Source organism: Oncorhynchus mykiss, chromosome 23, assembly GCF_057628025.1.
Source record: "Oncorhynchus mykiss isolate SJ-2025 chromosome 23, ASM5762802v1, whole genome shotgun sequence".
Taxonomy (NCBI): domain Eukaryota; kingdom Metazoa; phylum Chordata; class Actinopteri; order Salmoniformes; family Salmonidae; genus Oncorhynchus; species Oncorhynchus mykiss.
The window spans coordinates 28,529,187-28,551,811 of record NC_143044.1 but is presented as its reverse complement, the minus strand read 5'-3'; the positions used below and the strand labels follow the sequence as shown (position 1 = coordinate 28,551,811).

At 41.5% G+C, this 22,625-nt stretch overlaps 1 protein-coding gene across 8 annotated transcripts in view; it reads right to left on the bottom strand.

The window, feature by feature from the left end:
* Positions 1-22,625, bottom strand: part of LOC110502692 (collagen alpha-1(XXI) chain) — a 69,047-nt gene that overhangs the window by 31,353 nt on the left and 15,069 nt on the right. For 5 of the 8 annotated variants that reach the window (XR_016491041.1, XR_016491042.1, XM_036960414.2 and 2 more), the window contains 4 exons: positions 14,319-14,492; positions 13,686-13,763; positions 7,010-7,099; positions 5,904-5,966 (listed from right to left, as the gene is read on the bottom strand). Coding sequence is in view for 4 of the 8 variants with exons in the window: in XM_036960414.2 (XP_036816309.2) it covers positions 5,904-5,966; positions 7,010-7,099; positions 13,686-13,763; positions 14,319-14,492 (405 nt within the window). In the remaining 4 variants the exon portion in view is untranslated. Of the gene's footprint in view, positions 1-5,903; positions 5,967-7,009; positions 7,100-9,801; positions 10,125-13,685; positions 13,764-14,318; positions 14,493-22,625 lie in introns of those variants that run through there. The other 3 variants (XR_016491043.1, XR_016491044.1, XM_090217242.1) reach the window with 2 other exon arrangements.

Genomic DNA, 22,625 nt, shown 5'->3' with positions numbered 1-22,625 from the left:
AGCAACATCTCAAGACATCAGTCAGGAAGTTAAAGCTTGGTCGCTAAAGGGTCTTCCAAATGGACAATGACCCCAAGCATACTTCCAAAGTTGTGGCAAAATGGCTTAAGGACAACAGTCAAATTATTGGAGTGGCCATTACAAAGCGCTGACCTCAATCCCATACAAAATGTGTGGGCAGAACTGAAAAAGCATGTGCGAGCAAGGAGGCCTACAATACTGACTCAGTTACACCAGCTCTGTCAGGAGGAATGGGCCATAATTCACCCAACTTGTTGTGGGAAGCTTGTGGAAGGCTACCCGATACATTTTACCCAAGTTAAACAATTTAAAGGCAATGCTACCAAATACTAATTGAGTGTATGTAAACTGGAAATTTCACATTCTTAAAATAAAGTGGTGATCCTAACTGACCTAAAACAGGGAATGTTTACTAGGATTAAATGTCAGGAATTGTGAAAAACGGAGTTTAAATGTATTTGGCTAAGGTGTATGTAAATTTCCGACAACTGTATATAAAATCGAGCACAGAGCCATGGAATCTCCATAAACAAACATTGGCAGTAGAATGGTTTTACTGAAGACATCAGTGACTTTCAACTTTCAATCTCAGACTCACATTAAGCATCTCCAATCCAAAATTAAATCTAGAATCAGCTTCCTATATCGCAACAAAGCATCCTTCACTCATGCTGCCAAACATACCCTCGTAAAACTGACCATCCTACCAATCCTCAACTTCAGTGATGTCATCTATAAAATAGCCTCCAACACTCTACTCAACAAACTGGATGCAGTCTATCACAGTGCCATCTGTTTTGTCACCAAAGCCCCATACACTACCCACCATTGCGACCTGTACGCTCTCGTTGGTTGGCCCTCGCTTCATACTCGTCGCCAAACCCACTGGCTACAGGTTATCTACAAGTCTCTGCTAGGTAAAGCCCACCATAGCAGCACCCACTCGTAGCACGTGCTCCAGCAGGTATATCTCACTGGTCACCCCCAAAGCCAATTCCTCCTTTGGTCATCTTTCCTTCCAGTTCTCTGCTGCCCATGACTGGAACGAATTGCAAAAATCTCTGAAGCTGGAGACTCACATCTCCCTCACTAGCTTTAAGCACCAGCTGTTTGAGCAGTTTACAGATCACTGCACCTGTAATTAGCCTATCTGTAAACAGCCCATCTATCCACCTACCTCATCCCCATACTGGTATTTATTTATTTATTTTGCTCCTTTGCACCCCAGTATCTCTACCTGCACATTCATCTTCTGCCGATCTACCATTCCAGTGTTTAATTGCTATATTGTAATTACTTCACCACCATGGCCTATTTATTTCCTTAACTTACCTTATTTGCACTCACTGTATATAGACTTTTTGTTTTCTTTTGTTCTACTGTATTATTGACTGTATGTTTTGTTTATTCCATGTGTAACTCTGTGTTGTTGTATGTGTCGAATTGCTACGCTTTATCTTGGCCAGGTCGCAGTTGCAAATGAGAACTTGTTCTCAATTAGCCTATCTGGTTAAATAAAGGTGAAATAAAAAAATATAAAAAAGTAATAGGATTCCACCTTTCCAACAAGTCAGCTTGTAAAATTTCTGCCCTGCTAGAGCGAAAATGTCTAGGAGCAACAACGGCTCAGTCGCGAAGTGGTAGGCCACACAAGCTCACAGAATGTGATCACCTATCTGTCCTCAGTTGCAACACTCACTTCCAAGTTCCAAACTGCCTCTACAAGCAACGTCAGTACAATAACTGTTTGTCGGGAGCTTCATTAAATGGGTTTCCATGGCTGAGCAGCCACACACAAGCCTAAGATCACTATGCGCAATTCCAAGCATCGGCTGGAGTGGTGTAAAGCTCGCCACCATTTGACTCTGGAGCAGTGGAAACATTCTCTGGAGTGATGAATCATGCTTCACCATCTGGCTGTCCGACAAACTAATATGGGTTTGGCGGATTCCATTAGAACGCTACCTGCCCCAATGCATAGTGCCAACTGTAAGGTTTGGTGGAGGAGGAATAATGGTCTGGAGCTATTTTTCATTGTTCGTGCTAGGCCCCTTAGTTCCAGTGAAGGGAATCTCTACAGCAATCTCTACAGCATCACAATGACATTCTATACGATTCTGTGCTTCCAACTTTGTGGCAACAGTTCGGGGAAGGCCCTTTCCTGTTTCAGCATGACAAGATCGAGATTGTGATGGAATAACTCGACTTTGCCTGTACAGAGCCCTGACCTCAACCCCATCTTACACCTTTGGGACGAATTGGAACGCCAACTGCGAACCAGGCCTTGTCACCCAATATCAGTGTCCAACCTTACTAATGCTTTTGTGGCTGAATGGAAGCAAGTCCCCGTTCCAACATCTAATGGAAACCCTTCAGAGAAGAGTGGAGGCTGTTATAGCAGCAAAGAGGGGAACAACTAAATATTAATGCCCATGATTTTGGAATGAGATGTTCGATGAGCAGGTCCACATACTTTTGGTCGCCTATAAAATGGCGCGGAGAACGTGGCTAACATTTTACATTCTCCCAACCAATTGTGCAATTGGCTTATTTTTGACTTATTTTTTTACTTATTGTGTACATAATGTTACTGCTACTGTCTCTTATGACTGAAAATAACTTCTGACATCAGAAAAGCAATTACTCACCGCAGACTGGAAGAAACCTTTAACGATTCGGACGAGAAGAATATCTTGCTTTCACTGGAACAGGCCCAGATCCACGCCTTTTGCGTTAAGAAAAGACGCTGGAAAAGGGGACGCAGATCGGGGATCCTTCTGAGAAGCCGGAGGCAAGCGAGTAAACTCCCAATGCCTTCCATTCTCCTTGCTAACGTGCAAATAAAATGTATGACCGAAGATTATCCTACCAACGGGACATTAAAAACTGTAACATCTTGTTTCACCAAGATGTGGCTGAACAAAGAAACGGACAATATAGAGCTGGCGGGATTTTCCATGCACCGGCAGAACAGAGACGCTACTGCTGGTAAGAAGAGGGGTGGGGGTGTGTGTCTTTTTGTCAATAACAGCTGGTGTGCTATGTCTAATATTAAAGATGTCTCAAGGTATTGCCTGCCTGAGGTAGAGTACCTTATGATAAGCTGTCGACCACACACACACACACTATCTAGCCATCTATTTACCACCACAAAGCGAAGCTGGCACTAAGACCGCTCTCAAACAATTTTATAAGGCCATAAGCAAAGAAGAAAATGCTCACCCAGAAGCGGCGCTCCTAGTGGCCGGGGACTTTAATGCAGGCAAACTTAAATACGTTTTACCAAATTTTTACCAGCATGTCACATGTGCAACCAGGGGGAAAAAAATGCTAGAACACCTTTACTCCACAAACAAAGATGCATACAAAGCTCTTCCCCGCCCTCCATTTGGTTAATCGGACCACAATTCTATCCTCCTGATTCCTGCTTACAAGCATAAACTAAAGCAGGAAATGGTCAGATGACGCGGATGCTACACTACAGGACTGTTTTGTTAGCACAGACTGGAATATGTTCCGGGATTCATCCAATGGCATTGAGGAATACACCACCTCAGTCATCGGCTTCATCAAAAAGTGCATCGATGACTTCGACCCCACACCCCCCTTCAACTGTACGTACATATCTCAACCGGAAGCCATGGACTACAGGCAACATCCGCATCGAGCTATAGGCTAGATCTGTCGCTTTCAAGGAGCGGGAAACTAATCTGGATGCTTATAAGAAATCCCAAACCATGAAACAAGCAAAGCGTCAATACAGGATTAAGATTGAATCCTATTACACTGACTCTGACGCTCATCGGATGTGGCAGGGCTTGAAAACTATTACGGACTACAAAGAGAAACCCAGACGCGAGCTGTCCAGTGACGCGAGCCTACCAGATGAGCTAAATGCTTTTTATGCTCGCTTCGAGGCAAGCAACACTGAAGCATGCACGAGAGCACCAGCTGTTCTGTGAATGTTGACCTTTAAACAGGTCAACATTCACAAAACCGCTGGGCCAGATGGATTACCAGGACTTGGATTACCAGTACACAAAGCATGCACGGACCAACTGTCAAGTGTCTTCACTGACATTTTCAACTCTCCCTGACCGAGTCTGTAATACCTACAAGTTTCAAGCAGACCACCATAGTCCCTGTGCCCAAGGAAGCGAAGGTAACCTGGCTAAATGATTACTGCCTCGTGGCACTCACGTCGGTAGCCATGAAGTGCTTTGAAAGGCTGGTCATGGCTCATATCAACAGCATCATCCCGGACACCCTAGACCCACTCCAATTCGCATACCGCACCAACAGATCCACAGATGACACAATCTCAATCGCACTCCACACCGCCCATTCTCACCTAGAAAAAAGGAACACCTATGTGAGAATGCTGTTCATCGACTACAGCGCAGCGTTCAACACCATAGTGGTCATGAAGTTCATCATTAAGCTAAGGACTCTGGGACTAAACACCTCCCTTTGCAACTGGATCCTGGACTTCCTGATGGGCCACCACCAGCTGGTAAGAGTAGGCAACAACACGTCTGCCACGCTGATCCTTAACACTGGGGCCCATCAGGGGGCCCATCAGGGGTGTGTACTTAGTCCCCTCCTGTATTCCTTGTTCACCCACTGCGTGAGCAACGTGAGCAAGACAAAGGAGCTGATCGTGGACTACAGGAAAAGGCGGGCCCTACAGGCCCCCATTAACATCGACGGGGCTGTAGTGGAGCGAGTCGAGAATTTCAAGTTCCTTGGTGTCCACATCACCAACAAACTATCATGGTCCAAACATACCAAGACAGTCGTGAAGAGGGCATGACAAAACCTTTTCCCCTCAGGAGACTGAAAAGATTTGGCATGGGCCCCCAGATCCTCAAAAGGTTCTACAGTTGCACCATCGAGAGCATCCTGACCGGTTGCATGGTATGTTGCCTGGTATGGCAACTGCTCGGCATCTGACCGTAAGGCGCTACAGACGGTAGCGCAAACAGCCCAGTACATCACTGTGGCCAAGCTTCCTGCTGTTCAGGACCTATATAATAGGCGGTGTCAGAGGAAAGCCCATAAAATTGTCAGAGACTCCAGTCACCCACGTTATAGACTCTTTTCTCTGCTACCGCACAGAAAGCGGTACCGGAGCGCCAAGTCTAGGACCAAAAGGCTCCTCAACAGCTTCTACTCCCAAGCCATTAGACTGCTGAACAATTCATAAAAATTGCCACCGGACAATTTACATTGACAACCCCCCCCCATCTTGAACACTGCTGCTACTCACTGTTTGTTTGCTACCTATGCATAGTCACTTCGCCCCCACCTACATGTACAGATTACCTCAACTAGCCTGTATCCCCGCACACTGACTCTGTACCGGTGCCCCCTGTATATAGCCTCATTATTGTTATTCTTATTGTGTTACTTTTTTATTATTACTTTTTATTTTAGCCTAAATATTTTCTTATTCTTGAACTGCACTGTTGGTTAAGGGCTAAGGGCTTGTAAGTAAGCATTTCACGGTAAAGTCTACACTTGTTGTATTCGGCGCATGTGGCAAATAAAGTTTGATTTGATATAGTATAAACCACTTTTCCTTTCATTTTAAAAACGTGGAAATGCCCTGGAATCCTTGACAGGCAAATCCTATTGGAGAAAGGGTGCCATTAGCACAGCTATGTACTGTGCATCTCTCCAGGTGTGCCCTTTAACCGTTACAACTGAATTATCTTGATATTCAAGAGCTCCAATTGGCATCTGACTGATTTGAATACCCATTCAACAATGTCCCATATAGCAGTGCATCCATTATTGATACATTGATTTTCTCTAAAGTGTTGGATTCTGATGAGTGTTGAGTGAGTGGATGTTTGAATATAAAATGATGGAGTACTCACAGGCTTACCATCAGCACCAGCAGGACCAGCTTGACCGGGCCTTCCCATTGTTCCTGCTTCCCCCTGAAAGAGAAAACAGCAGCTTATTGACTGGACCATTTGGACCTTAAAACAATGCAAGTGCACCACTCATGAAACCGTTGAACTACTCAGAAACCGTTTTTCGATTGCATGCTGCAAATTGTTTTAAAACATGTTCTTTGTGAGGAGCATCACACAGTAATGGTTTTGACCTTTCCTGGAAAATGTTATGTCACTGCTTTACTGACTATCAGTAAAACACATCTTTCCAAGTGCATGTCTCAGCAGGATAGGTTTAACTTTACTTTATTCAAGATGCCATTTATTACAATTCCTGTTAATATATCAGCCCAAAATGTCCATCTGTGAACCAGCCATGCTTGTAGCATTTTGGATCTACCATCAAAACCTTGTTGAGCAATCTTTTCCTGTTGAAAAACAGGATTTGCACCCATGCATGACCATGCCCTTATAAACACAAACATGTCTTAAACCTTGTACACTCTTATAGAATAAAGGGACGAGTTGCTATGGTAATATTGCTTAAAGGTACGCTACTTTAAAGCTTTAGTGTTAGTTTTAACATCTTATAATTATTTGGCACATGCTCTGTGAACAATGAAATGGGTCACAGAGCATTTTATTTTGTGGCCCATTTCAGTAAATGTAATTTAGCCTAGAAGCCAGTCTGTTTCTACTTTTAGTCAACGTGTCATTCTCTTGCCAAACAGTCTGGAACTAGTCCTATTATATCCATCAATAAGGACGTAGGACAGTGGGGCATGTGTTATTGATAACATCTCCCAACCACAACCCAATCACATGCATTGCTGTCACCTTGATGTACTGTAGGCAGACAGCCACATCTGCTTCAACCTTATCTTTCTACTTGGCTGTACTTACATGGTGTTGGACGAATTGCTCATGCAAGTTGCGGGGAGATAACACATTTAGTTACAAAACTGTTCAAATGCGGAATGCTTTCAGAAGTGTATTTGATTTGCACAGCAGCATGTTCCGGATGGAAGGAATTGACACTGGATTTAGAAATGGGCAAGTCTCAGGGTGTAAACCTTCTGACTGACCTTAATGCCTGGAAGGCCAGGGGGTCCGGGAGGACAGGTACAGGGTTCTGGAGTGGGGTCCACGTCTATATCACCAGGGCCGTTTGCACACTGGAAAAAACAAGAAAAACATAATTCACTAATCACACATTACATAGCTTTCACTAAGCTATACTATTAATCAATTATTTATCTGATTTCCTGCTAACAGACACTCTCAGACAACTGAAGCCAAGAGAGTGCGTTCAGTTCATGTCTCTTAGCAGCAGCCTTATCATTTAGCTTTCAGCAGCCCAGAAGTATTGACACAGCAGACACTACCAACAAAATGACTCAGTAAACGTTCAGTTGAAGTTGGAAGTTTACATACACCTTAGCCAAATACATTTAAACTCAGCTTTTCACAATTCCTGACATTTAATCTTAGTAAAAATTCCCTGTTTTAGGTCAGTTAGGATCACCACTTTATTTTAAGAATGTGGAATGTCAGAATAATAGTAGAGAGAATTATTTATTTCAGCTTTTATTTCTTTCATCACATTCCCAGTGGGTCAGAAGTTTACATACAATCAATAAGTATTTGGTAGCATTGCTTTTAAATGGTTTAACTTGGGTCAAACATTTCAGATAGCCTTCCACCAGCTTCCCACAATAAGTTGGGTGAATTTTGGCCCATTCCTCCTGATAGAGCTGGTGTAACTGAATCAGGTTTGTTGGCCTCCTGGCTCTCACACACTTTTTCAGTTCTGCCCACAAATGTTCTATAGGATGTGGTCAGGGCTTTGTGATGACCACTCCAATTCCTTGACCTTGTTGTCCTTAAGCCATTTTCCACAGCTTTGGAAGTATGCTTGGGGTCATTGTCCATTTGGAAGACCCATTTGCGACCAAGCTTTAACTTCCTGACTGATGTCTTGAGATGTTGCTTCAATATATCCACATAATTTTCCTCCCTGCAAACCGTAGGCTTTTTTTATGGCGGTTTTGGAGCAGTGGCTTCTTCCTTGCAGGGCGGCCTTTCAGGTTGGGTCAATATAGGACTTGTTTTACTGTGGATATAGATACTGTTGCCTCCAGCATCTGTTGCCTGTTGCCTGTGCCTGTTGCCTCCAGCATCTTCACAAGTTATTTTGCTGTTGTTCTGGGATGGATTTGCACTTTTTGCATCAAAGTACATCCATCTCTAGGAGACAGAACACATCTCCTTCCTGAGTCAGTTTCAAATTCTTATTTTCAATGACAGCCTAGGAACAGTGGGTTAACTGCCTTGTTCAGGGGCAGAACAACAGATTTTTATCTCGTCAGTTAGGGGATTCAACCTTTCTGTTACAAGTCCAACGCTCTAACCACTAGGCTACCTGACGCCCCAGGTATGACGGCTGCGTGGTCCCATGGTGTCTATACTTGCGTACTATTGTTTGTACAGATGAATGTGGTACCTTCAGGCGTTTGGAAATTGCTCCAAAAGATGAACCAGACTTGTGGAGGTCTACAATTGTTTTTCTGAGGTCTTGGCTGATTTCTTTTGACTTTCCCATGATGACAAGCAAAGAGGCACTGTGTTTGAAGGTAAGCCTTGAAATACATCCACAGGTACACCTCCAATTGACTCAAATGATGTCAATTAGCCTATCAGAAGCTTCTAAAGCCATGACATCATTTTCTTGAATTTTCCAAGCTGTTTAAAGGCACAGTCAACTTAGTGTATGTAATCTTCTGACCCACAGGAATTGTGATACAGTGCATATAAGTGAAATAATCTGTCTGTAAACAATTGTTGGGAAAATTACTTGTGTCAAGCACAAAGTAGATGTCCTAACTGACTTGGCAAAACTATAGTTTGTTAACAAGAAATTTGTGGAGTGGTTGACAAACAAGTTTTAATGACTCCAACCTAAGTGTATGTACATTTCCGACTTCAACTGTAGTTCTAGAGACAAGGGGCTATATTACACGTTTATAGCAAGAAACAAACACACCTTAGCTGTGTTTGAATACTCATACTAACCGCACTAACCATACTTTTTGTGACGTAAATTGAGTACAGTATGTAGTATTCTTATTGGTCATAGTATGGATAGAGTTAGTATGCTAAAAGTTCCTGGATGTCGTACTACCGTACATTTGCCAAAATACAAAGTATACACGCAGTGGACACTGTTTCCGTACTTTTAGGGCCCATAATGTAATTCTTCAAGAAATGGGCAGGGCTTCACAACGTTTTCAGATTTGAAGGAAATGGCGGAAGAAATATGTAGCTGAAGTCCGAGGAGAGCGGATACAAATTAATTGCTTTAAATAATTACGACAAATGTTAAGAAAATGTTGTGCAATGTAATAAAGTAATGACTTTTTAAATTACTTACGCTACACGTTATGTTGGCTGACAATGTGTTGGCTACGCTATCCTTACGAACCGCATAGCATATCATTACATCAGTAGGTACTACCGGCAATGTTAGCTAGCTACCTCGTTAGTTGGCTACTAATACATCGAACTTGCCAGTATATTAATTATATGCTATCTAAGTAACTACCCAAAGTTTATTGACTTAATTATTCACGTCAGTCTTAGCTAGGCGGTATATTCGTTGTGCGTTCTCAATGGACAGAAATTAGCTCTGGCTATCAACTCCGATTACAGAGCACTCTCTCGTCTCAGTGTGCCAGAGCGCAGAATAACTCATTTACGAACGCTCAACACCTGTTTATATGGCCGGTGTCAGTAAACGTCAGCAAAAAACCTAATTAAATTGTTGCCAGCAGCACAGTTACAGTCACCAACACTCTGGATAACATAAAAACAGTCTTACCAGCTCTGCTATGGTGAGTAAAATGGTTAGAGGGAGGTGTTTTCTCATTTGTGTCTGGAAGTAGCTAGCCAGTTAGCTTGTGTGCTTGACTGCAGTGCTGTTGTGATGGTCAGAACACTCGGAACAACCCTACTCCTCAGCCAGTGTGCGCTCTGAATGCTCAGAGAGGGGAAACACTCAGAAGTTAGGAATGGACAATCTGACAACGCTCTGAATTTAAGAATTCCCAGCGCGCACTCTGGCTCTCCAGATAGAATTTTCAAACACAAACATGTCTAGCTAGTAATTTGTTATGCTAACAAGCTAGAAAGAGGTTGCATAGCAACAGAATCAACTTCCGGTAGACAGGCGTAGCGCTAGTATGCTCAACTGAAAGGATAGCATTTGTTTACAGTATACTAAAGTGAACTAATAGTATATAGTATGTAGTGTATACTCATTAAGTATGTAGAATACAGTATGTTACTATGGGTATTCAAACACAGCACTTTAATTAATTCAAATAAGTGAAGAATATTAGCTTAGACTCACTTACCCTGAAATCCATAAAATTCCATGTAACTACAGGTATGTGCAACCTAATGTAAAGTGTGCCTAAACGCTAATACTATGTGATTACAAAGCAGTTACTTTGTCACTACATGTTACAATGTTATAACTACAGTTATTCCTGTGTAGTTACATAGGTATATGGGTAACTTAAGGTAAAGTGTTGTTGCAAAAGACCATGCAATAAAATAAGTCTTACCTCTAGTGATGAAAACGAAACTAGGGGTTTCTTTGTAATAAAGCAAAGCCATCAGCCAAAATACATACCTCTCCATCCTGGAAACAAAAGGAGCGAGATTATGTCATTGAAGCACCTGGCAACCTGTAATCTCACCATAATAGACCAATCCATTAAGACAATAACACAGGTTGAATTGAAGGTTAATTAAGCATTGCAAGTCATGCCGGGAGTGACAGAAAGAGAGAGAGAGAGAGATGTTGGCATGCAGAGGTGTATTTTGAGTGCGTCGCTCTCTCTCTTTGTTGCTCCCAAACTGAAATCCAGAAACACAGATGCAAAACAATGGTCTGGCATTGTGGATTAGTAGTGAAATAAATAGCCAAGCCAGTGGAGCATTTGGCCACTGCTTCACAAACAGAATAAATAAAATGTTATTTGTCACATGCACCGAATACAACAGGTGTAGTAGACCTTACTGTGAAATGCTTACAAGCCCTTAACCAACAATGCCATTTTAAGAAAATAGAGTTAAGAAAATATTTACTAAATAAACTAAAGTAAAAAAAAAGAGTAAAGTAACGGAATAAAATAACAATAATGAGGCTATATACAGGGGATACCAGTACCAAGTCAAGGTGCGGGGGTACTGGTTAGTCGAGGTAATTTGTACATGTAGGTAGAGGTATAGTGACTATGCATAGATAATACACAACGAGTAGCAGCAGTGTAAAAACAAAGGGGGGGGGGGGGGGGGGGCATTTTATTAATTGTTCAGCAGTTTTATGGCTTGGGGGTAGAAGCTGTTAAGGAGCCTTTTGGACCTAGACTTGGCACTCCAGTAACGCTTGCCGTGCGGTAGCAGAGAGAACAGTCTATGACAATTTTTTGGGCCTTCCTCTTACATCGCCTAGTATATAGGTCCTGGGTGGCAGGAAGCTTGGCCCCAGTGATTTCTCCTGAGGGAGAAAAGGTGTTGTCATGCCCTCTTCAAGATTATCTTGGTGTGTTTGGACCATGATAGTTTGTTGGTGGTGTGGACACCAAGGAACTTGAAACTCTCAACCCACTCCACTACAGCCCCGTCAATGTAAATGGGGGGCGTGTTCGGCCCTCCTTTTCCTGTAGTCCACGATTATCTCCTTTGCGTTGCCCACGTTGAGGGAGAAGTTGTTGTCCTGGCACCACATACACTGCCAGGTCTCTGACCTCCTCCCTAATAAAATACCAAATACCCAAAATAGGCTGTCTCATCGTTATCGGTGATCAGGCCTACCACCGTTGTGTCATCAGCAAACTTAATGATGGTGTTGGAGTCATGCTTGGCCACGCAGCCATGGGGGAACAGGGAGTACAGGAGGGGACTAAGCACTCACCACTGAGGGGCCCACGTATGGAGGATTGTTGCCTAGCCTTACCAGCTGGGGGTGGACCATCAGGAAGTCCAGTATCCAGTTGCAAAGGGAGGTGTTTAGTTTCAGGGTCCTTAGCTTAGTGATGAATTTTGTGGGCACTATGGTATTGAACGCTGAGCTGTAGTCAATGACCAGCATTCTCACATAGGTGTTCCTTTTGTCCAGGTGGGAAAGGGCAGTGTGGAGTCCGATTGAGATTGCGTCATCTGTGGATCTGTTGGGTCGTTATTCGAATTGGAGTGGGTCTAGTATTTCCAAGATGATGGTGTTGATGTGAACCATGACCAGCCTTTTAAAGCACTTCATGGCTACCGACGTGAGTGCTATGGGGAGGTAGTCATTTAGGCAGGTTACCTTCTCTTTCTTGGGCACAGGGACTATGGTGATCTGCTTGAAACTTGAATGTAGGTATTACAGACTCTGCCAGGGAGAGGTTGCCGTCCGACGGTAAAATAACAATGAGAGCAATATGCATGAGGTAAGCAGAGGTAAAGGCGCTCCACCACAGTAGAAGCAGGATGAAGCAAATCACAAGCGATACATGTAATAATCTATTAAACAATGGTTATATAATGGCTAATCGTATTCCTGGTACCATATGCTTCAATGCACAACTGAAAAGGAAAAATAAGAAAGTAACGTTTTGACTAAATGTCATCAGATTTCAAAATAACATCATGGCATGGCATGTCCAGGTCATTTTGAATGGGGTGGCCAGGGTGGGGCACAGACCCAGTTTAGAGGGGCCATAAAATGCTGAACTTAATCAATGCAAGGTGGATTTTTTTCAATATATTTTTATGATGGTTCAACGCGTGAAATGCTTCAGCTTAGGTTTGGTACAATTCCTTGTTAATCAATTCCAACGTTTTGTTACAGTGTTTGCGTTCAAAGTCAGATTCTATGTAAGGGTATTAGCATACAGGAGTAAATTCACTTGTAATTGGCATCCAGAGTGCGAATTATAACGTTACTTTCAGGGGGGTCTCTATTTTTTTAACGGACCTACAAAGGTCGAACATTTGTTATGGGCTTTATAGTGAAGATGTAATTTAACTGTAAAAATCTATTACCTTTAAATGTGTCATGATGAACACAACCAGTCATGATTCAAAAGGTAGGTTAAGTAGGTTACATGCACAAGATCATTTACTCCTAACAGTGCACTGGGCACCCGCCATTTGAATGGAAATGGACATCTATTACAAACACCATAAGTTTAATGACGTTCAGACTACAAAGTGGCGTATATTCATGGATAAAAAAGAAATAATAAAAAAGAAGCAAAGTATAAAATTATTTCTCATTCCTATCTATCCGTGTTGATTTCATACGGTTTTCGGCCAGACAGCATCAGATACATGGGCTACACATTAACACAGAGGGGCGGTGTTTCGCTCGCTCGGATGCTTTCTCCAGTGAGATTGATGAGTCTTGCTGTCCGTGCACATCTCGGTAAAAATGCATATAATTTATATAAAAATATATTCAGAGCCGACCTATTAGATAAGATCATTTCTGGGGGGGGGGGGGGGGGGGGCACTAAGTGGCCACCCCCTGGACACGCTACGGATCGTAGGATTGGATTTTCTGATACTAAGTCATGGTGGTATGGTGGCATATAGTGGTGCATTGTGATCAAGAACAGATAAAGAAAATATGAGATCCCTTAAAAAATAGAGCTTGGTTTTAATGTGGCACATTTACTACAAGCACAGATCCAAACAGTTGTTTATACTCACAACTCCTGGTATTTCACAGGCGGTCTCACGGTTGTTCTGCTCGGGGTCACAGTAGATTCTGAGTTTCATGATCTCAAACTGTTAAAGATAGGAATCGTCCATGAGTCTGGGGAAAAAGCAATTCATCCCTAACCGTTTTCTAATGATTAATAAGTCATAAGTCTGTATCGTCACTGTACCGGGATGTTATTTCTTTAGACTTAAGTGACAACTTCATTATATTTGCGATAGTTTTATGGGTTTAAAAACAAATCCAGATACATTCTGGTTGCACGTCTCAAATTTGCTTAAAAAAAAGAAAGTTGTTTGAATACTGTAAAATAGATAATGTCAAACCAATTAAAACACAACACCATTATGATTGATTGCAGGTTAGCATGTTTGGCACACCAATTATCAACATGGCCAAATAAAGACTAAATAAGACGTAGAGGACAGAGAGGATCTTCATGCCAAGATTGTCTAATCTAAGGTCAGTATGTTTCAAAGGACAATGCAGACCCTTGACTCTTGAAATCCTACTGTTAAACAGTTAGACCAGTAGAGGTTCAAATGTGATCCAATAAAAACAGTTGTCTTGCTCAAAGAGGCACAAATGCAGGTTGTAAAAATGTTGTCTCTTGATAAACTTACTGGTACAGTTGTCTCTTTGCTGACATACTTTCCGATCTGGGTCTTCCCATTAATGAAGATACCAACAGGAGGTTCCAACGGCAGGGTTTCAATTTCCAGGTCATCAACATACAGGATAACATCTTGCTCAGTGACCAGTAGCCTAAACTGGTGCCAGGTCTCATCAAATAGTTTCTATTTGACCAAAAAAGAGGACAAGGAATTATTATGTAGACAAAGACAGAGGTGTCGTGGGGGCTATACACAATTATACACCGTATACCCACTTTCTTTCAGTGGGCTTGAGGTATAGGCTAACTCACTTCTTACATATTAATCCCCACTGATGCGTATCAGAATATTATAGTATTATAGGCCTACTCTGTATCAATTATGTAGGATGAATTCAGAAAGAATGGGACATCATATAAACTGTGACGGCTTAATCCTGAACCATTTATTTATTGGTCAGACAAGAGAAAATCTAAACTACTGTTACTAAGCCCTTGCAGAGAAACCGCATTAACAAAATCACATCACTTAATTTGTGTGACATCATAGAGGGGGGCAGAGCAAGCTTCAAACAGGAAGCTCACACCAGTGAAGCACACGGTAAGATCAGTGACATAACTTTTTTTCTGTTTTGATGTTAAGGTTATAAAACTGACATAAATAATGTACTGTGACAAATTGTGATGTAAATGTGCATTCTATATACTGGTGCATCAAAATACATTTTAAAAAGTTGTCAATATTATGTTTACATTTTGGAATTCAGTCATTTTTGTTGATGTCCTGCTTTACCAACCATAGCTAGCTAAATTAGGACAGCATGGAATAGCTAAAGCCGGACAGTTTTATAGGCTTTTGCAATGGAGGAAAGAGATCCAGTCTACATTAGGGAGGGATCCCCTGTACTTAGGTTAGGCAGGGCTCTTGTTCTTGTAGTACTATATCCTGTTATTAGTATTGTTATTTGAGTGAATTCAGAAAAAGCGGGACTGTGTGCATTTCCATCTTCTGTAACCTCTTCAGACATCTATCCAACATATTAGCCGAACACCAGTGGAGGCTCCTCAGAGGAAAAAGGGGAGAATCCTCCTCCTCAGTGAGTTTCATAAAAAATATAAATAGTGAAACATTAAAAAAGTTATGCTTTTTATGTAAAAACTATACTAAATATACTGAACGAAAATATAAACGCAACATGGAACAATTTCAAAGATTTGACTGAGTTACATATAAGGAAATCAGTCAATTGAAATAGTTTTGTTAGCTGCTAATCTATGGATTTCACATGATTGAAAATACAGATATGCATCTGTTGGCCACAGATACCTTAAAAAAAGGTATGGGCATAGATCAGAAAACCAGTCATTGACCATAATTTGCCTCATGGAGTGCGACACATCTCCTTCGCATAGAGTTGATCAGGCCATTGATTGTGGCCTGTGGAATATTGTCCAATTCCTCTTCAATGGCTGTGCGAAGTTGATGGATACTGCCGGGAACTGGAATACACTGTCGTACACGTCGATCTAGAGCATCCCAAACGTGCTCAGTGGGTGACATGTCTGGTAAGTAGCAGGCCTTGGAGGAACTGGGACTTTTTAACTTCCAGGAATTGTGTACAAACACTTGCAACATGTGGCTGTGCATTGTCATGCCGAAATATGAGGTGATGGAGGCGGATGACTGGTTCGACAATGGGCTTCAGGATCTAGTCACGGTATCTCTGTGCATTCAAATTGCCATCGAAAAAATGCAATTCTGTTCATTGTCCATAGCTTATGCCTGCCCATACCATAACCCCATCGCCTCCATAGAGCACTCTGTTCACAACGTTGACAACAGCAAACCGCTCGCCCACAAGACGCTATACACGTAGTCTGCGGTTGTGAGGTCCGGTTGGACGTACTGCCAAATTCTCTAAAACGAATTGGTAGAGAAATTAAAATTCAATTTTCTGGCAACAGCTCTAGCTGTTATGATATGAAGTTTTGGCTTGGAAAAGTTTTTTGACCTGGTCACAGACAGCTGATGTGTTGTGCACTGAAGTCCATGAGCAAATGGAAAATATTAGAGGAGGAGATCACATAGATGCTAGAAGCAATCATACAATGAAAAAAATTCATGCTGTTTGTATGTGGCTGTTATGAAAGTGAACTGTGTTTGCGTGTGATCAGGGGTGTATTCATTCTGCCGATTCTGTTGAAAAGAAAATCTAAAATGGCAGCAAACGGAACTAAACGGGGATAAACGTACATGAATTTGTCCAATAGAAACTGTTGTTTGCAACTTACTAATGATTACACCCTAGATCAGCTAGATGCAGGCAAGAGTGTGCGAGGTGATATTGAATGTGTCACTGTATGATTATTTGACATTTTCTCTACACCTGTGCACCAATGTTGTAAACTTTCATCCATAGGATTGGTTGTAGCAACCTCATGATGGGTAGTAGCCTAAACCTATCGATGTTACAAAGAGCTGAGTGACTGTAATGTGAATGACATTCATCCAATATGCTGCAATATAAATAAAGCTATGCTCATAGAAAAAATGATCGTCCTCCCTCATTTTAAACGGCACCGACCCCAACTGCCAAACACATGATACATTGCTGAAATTCTCAGATGATTGCTAATCACACACAATTTAATTGAATTGTCATTGAGGTGCAATTAGGCTATAATGGTGTCCCAGTTTATCTAACCTGCTGTCCCAGTCTACCAAATGTGAACTGAAAATATGGTTTTGACTCAGTGTACACAAATGGGTGTGTCATCCCTCCTGTGAATTAGATATCAACATGTGTGTGTGTGTGTGTGTGTGTGTGTGTGTGTGTGTGTGTGTGTGTGTGTGTGTGTGTGTGTGTGTGTGTGTGTGTGTGTGTGTGTGTGTGTGTGTGTGTGTGTGTGTGTGTGTGTGTGTGTGTGTGTGTGTGTGAGAGAGAGATTAGGAAACATCTTGAGGATTTTGAAACTGTATCATGTGTTGGGCTAATATGTTGGATAGATGTTGAGAGGTTACAGAAGACTAAATGCAAAAAGATTTATACTCATTCCTTATTCACCCTAGTACAATAGAGAAATCATGCACAAAGTAGCCTACACAACTGCAAAGCATGTGAAATACATTCACATCTGCTCCATACGCATAGCTAGTTCCAGCAGAATATCAGGCAGCAATACCTCTCAGCTCATATACATCAAGACACATGGAGCAGTTCACAGAACTTAACGACATTGGTAGCCGGTAATGTAGGAAAGACATTTCAACTTATAATATCTACCAGTAAATGCTAAGGCAACAATGGGCAAAATTAGGTATGGAAAAAGTTGTCTGAAAGTCTTTGTTGAATCTTTGTTTGATTGAACATTTCTAAAGGCTTCCCCAAAAATCCTTCCCAATCAAATGTTGACTACCAAGTAGGCCTACCTGGTAGAATGATATCAAGATGATTTGTACAAATCTGGAGGGCATTTGTTTTGCAAACTCAATCACTGTAGGCCTACAATGTACAGTACAGAACCACAAATAGCCAAATGGTCTCTTGCTAGGTGCGCAATTGAATTAAAAGGAAACTATATTTTTGTATATTATTTTTACTCAAAAATAGTCTCCTGGTGTGGTTTTAGCATTGTTGTGGACTTAGGACATCCACATCTTTTCTTGTTTGATATTTTATTTTGAGAGTGAAAACCTGAAAAAAATAATAGGGAAACTCATAAAAAACTATAGGAAAATGTGAGTATACCCACTTCTCCAGGTACCACTACACCACTGTACAAAGGTTAACAAGGACTAGGAAAAGCTAACAACTTGGCAACTATTGAGTGCAATGGATATTTGAATTATTGTTGTGCAATCACAAAACATTGATAGAAAGAACATTGAAGAAACAAAGAATAAAGAACTTCACATGTAACAAAGACACAGAGCGCAGAAAAGCCTCAGCTTTAGTACTTCAGTTTTCTTTAATGTTAAAATCACTAAGGTTAAAATTGAAGGAATCCAAGACACTCAGCTCAGGCAGCACAATTCGTGCAAAAATGTACAAAAACTATTTCAGCAGATTTTGTGCATTTCTGTGTTCATTCTGGGGAAAATACACATTTTTGTGCGACTTAATTCGAAGGAAAATACACACTTTCGTGCGACTTCATTCACAGCAAAATACATTTTTGGGGGGCAAACTTCCAAACAATCTTTTGAAAGTTATTAGAGCAATGCATAATGGGCAATGGTGTTCTACACTGCCTTTTTTTGTGGCCCACATTTATTTACAGTACCAGTCAAAAGTTTGGACACACCTAGAAAACAGTTTTGGTATTAATACAACAACGCAAGGCTAGTATTATAGTGTAATTATTTTGGAGACAACCTGGTTGATTAACAATATTTATTAACAATGTTGCTTGTTTTTTTTATATACAGTACCAGTCAAAGTTTTGGACACACCTACTCATTCAAGGGTTTTTCTTTATTTCTACTATTTTCTACATTGTTGAATAATAGTGACAACATCAAACCTATGAAATAACACATATGGAATCATGTAGTAACCCAAAAAGTGTTAAACAAATCAAAATATATTTGACATTCTTCAAAGTAACCATCTTTTGCATGATGACAGCTGTGCACACTCTTGGCATTCTCTCAACCAGCTTCATGAGGAATGCTTTCCCAACTGTCTTGAAGGACTTCCCACATATGCTTTTCCTTCTCTCTGCGGTCCATCTCATCCATAACCATCTCAATTGGGATGAGGTCGGGTGATTGTGGAGGCCAGGTCATCTGATGCAGCACTCCATCACTCTCCATCTTGGTCAAATAGCCCTTACACAGCCTGGAGGTGTGTTTTGGGTCATTGTCCTGTTGAAAAACAAATTATATTCCCACTAAGCGCAAACCAGATGGGATGGCGTATCGCTGCAGAATGCTGTGGTAGCTATGCTGGTAAAGTGTACCTTGAATTCTAAATAAATCACTGACAATGTCACCAGCAAAGCACCCCCACACCATCACACCTCCCCCTCCATGCTTTACGTGGGAACCACACATGCGGATATCATCTGTTTACCTACTCTGCGTCTCACAAAGACACGGCAGTTGGAACTAAAAATGTCAAATTTGTACTCATCAGACCAAAGGACTGATTTCCACCGGTCTAATGTCTATTGCTCATGTTTCTTGACCCAAGCAAGTCTCTTCTTATTATTGGTGTCCTTTAGAAGTGGTTTCTTTGCAGCAATTTGACTATGAAGGCCTGATTCCCGCAGTCTCCTCTGAAGAGTTGATGTTGAGATGGGTCTGTTACGTGAACTCAGTGAAGCATTTATTTGGGCTGCAATCTGAGGTGCAGTTAACTGTAATGAACTTATTCTCTGCAGCAGAGGTAACTCTTGGTCTTCTTTTCCTGTAGTGGTCCTCATGAGAGCCAGGTTCATCATAGCGCTTGATGGTTTTTGTGACTGCACTTGAAGAAACTTTCAAAGTTCTTAAAATTTTCCGGATTGACTGACCATGTCTTAAAGTAATGATGGACTGTCGCTTCTCTTTGCTTACTTGAGCTCTTCTTGCCATAATATGGACTTGGTCTTTCACCAAATAGGGCTATCTTCTGTAAACCACCCCTGCCATGTCAAAACACATCTGATTGGCTCAAACGCATTAATGAATGGTGATAAATGCTCAATCTGAAGGGTTTCACAGCCCTATAATAATGATACAAGGTATATCACCTTAAAAAGGGTTTATTTACAATCTATTTTGGTATATGATGTTGGGAATGTTGGTATTGAAGAGTCTGAAATGAATTACATTCCCTAACCCTAAGCTATGTTCAATGTCAGCAGCAATTTCCAGAAAGAAATGCTCTGTCTGAAGCCATTCGGCTATGGGTTTCACAGCCCTGTAATAATGATACAAGTTATATCACCCCTGGGGTATAACATGTTGGGCAAAGTGGTGTAGGAGAGTCTGACATATAACCCCTAACTTGAATTCAGTCTTCGCCAATGAGAACCAAGATTCTAGGCCGTAGAAAATCCTACATCCATCTCATTAGATCAGAACAGGATGGATGAGCAGTGATTCATATTACTGATTTGCATCCTAAAAAAGGATAGTTGTGTTTGGCTACATAACACACTTCATTATGTGTCTACCCATATGATATGGATCCTTGTCAGATTATTAGATATATAAGCTTCAGTAACAAAAGAACACCACGGTTGTAATAACACTTTAAACAAGGTACTTTGTAAATGTGTAGAATGTGTTTGTTTTGGGTCCACACTGGTAAGTTAACTTATGTAAATTAGACAGTCACAGAGGATTTTCTTCTGAATAACTGGTCAGGGCATTGCACTTTCCAATCAGCTTCAGGCAACTTTGATTCAAAGCTTGATCACACCTGTAGTGACAAATTTCTATCCATCATGCCCATTGTTGCTTATCCATTGTTCACAAGATATACAGTGCCTTGCGAAAGTATTCGGCCCCCTTGAACTTTGCGACCTTTTGCCACATTTCAGGCTTCAAACATAAAGATATAAAACTGTATTTTTTTGTGAAGAATCAACAAGTGGGACACAATCATGAAGTGGAACGACATTTATTGGATATTTCAAACTTTTTTAACAAATCAAAAACTGAAAAATTGGGCGTGCAAAATGATTCAGCCCCTTTACTTTCAGTGCAGCAAACTCTCTCCAGAAATTCAGTGAGGATCTCTGAATGATCCAATGTTGACCTAAATGACTAATGATGATAAATACAATCCACCTGTGTGTAATCAAGTCTCCGTATAAATGCACCTGCACTGTGATAGTCTCAGAGGTCCGTTAAAAGCGCAGAGAGCATCATGAAGAACAAGGAACACACCAGGCAGGTCCGAGATACTGTTGTGAAGAAGTTTAAAGCCGGATTTGGATACAAAAAGATTTCCCAAGCTTTAAACATCCCAAGGAGCACTGTGCAAGCGATAATATTGAAATGGAAGGAGTATCAGACCACTGCAAATCTACCAAGACCTGGCCGTCCCTCTAAACTTTCAGCTCATACAAGGCGAAGACTGGGCCAAGAGGCCCATGATCACTCTGGATGAACTGCAGAGATCTACAGCTGAGGTGGGAGACTCTGTCCATAGGACAACAATCAGTCGTATATTGCACAAATCTGGCCTTTATGGAAGAGTGGCAAGAAGAAAGCCATTTCTTAAAGATATCCATAAAAAGTGTTGTTTAAAGTTTGCCACAAGCCACCTGGGAGACACACCAAACATGTGGAAGAAGGTGCTCTGGTCAGATTAAACCAAAATGGAACTTTTCGGAAACAATGCAAAACGTTATGTTTGGCGTAAAAGCAACACAGCTGAACACACCATCCCCACTGTCAAACATGGTGGTGGCAGCATCATGGTTTGGGCCTGCTTTTCTTCAGCAGGGACAGGGAAGATGGTTCAAATTGATGGGAAGATGGATGGAGCCAAATACAGGACCATTCTGGAAGAAAACCTGATGGAGTCTGCAAAAGACCTGAGACTGGGACGGAGATTTGTCTTCCAACAAGACAATGATCCAAAACATAAAGCAAAATCTACAATGGAATGGTTCAAAAATAAACATATCCAGGTGTTAGAATGGCCAAGTCAAAGTCCAGACCTGAATCCAATCGAGAATCTGTGGAAAGAACTGAAAACTGCTGTTCACAAATGCTCTCCATCTAACCTCATTGAGCTCGAGCTGTTTTGCAAGGAGGAAAGGGAAACAATTTCAGTCTCTCGATGTGCAAAACTGATAGAGACATACCCCAAGCGACTTACAGCTGTAATCGCAGCAAAAGGTGGCGCTACAAAGTATTAACTTAAGGGGGTTGAATAATTTTGCACGCCCAATTTTTCAGTTTTTGATTTGTTCAAAAAGTTTGAAATATCCAATAAATGTCGTTCCACTTCATGATTGTGTCCCACTTGTTGGTGATTCTTCACAAAAAAATACAGTTTTATATCTTTATGTTTGAAGCCTGAAATGTGGCAAAAGGTCGCAAAGTTCAAGGGGGCCGAATACTTTCGCAAGGCACTGTATCAATGTAATTATACCCAACACTGGCTATATCAATGTAATTACACCCAACACAATGTTGAAAAACAGATTGCTTCCCACCACTAGATCACATAACTCGACGTGAGCTGGAAGTGATCCCAACGCTGCCACCAATGTAGTGGAAGAAAGTGAAAGCTGTAACAGGGACTCTAACCAGGGCTCATACGTGGCACAGTGAACCCTAACAGGCTGACTACACCGCTCGCGTTGCGTGCGT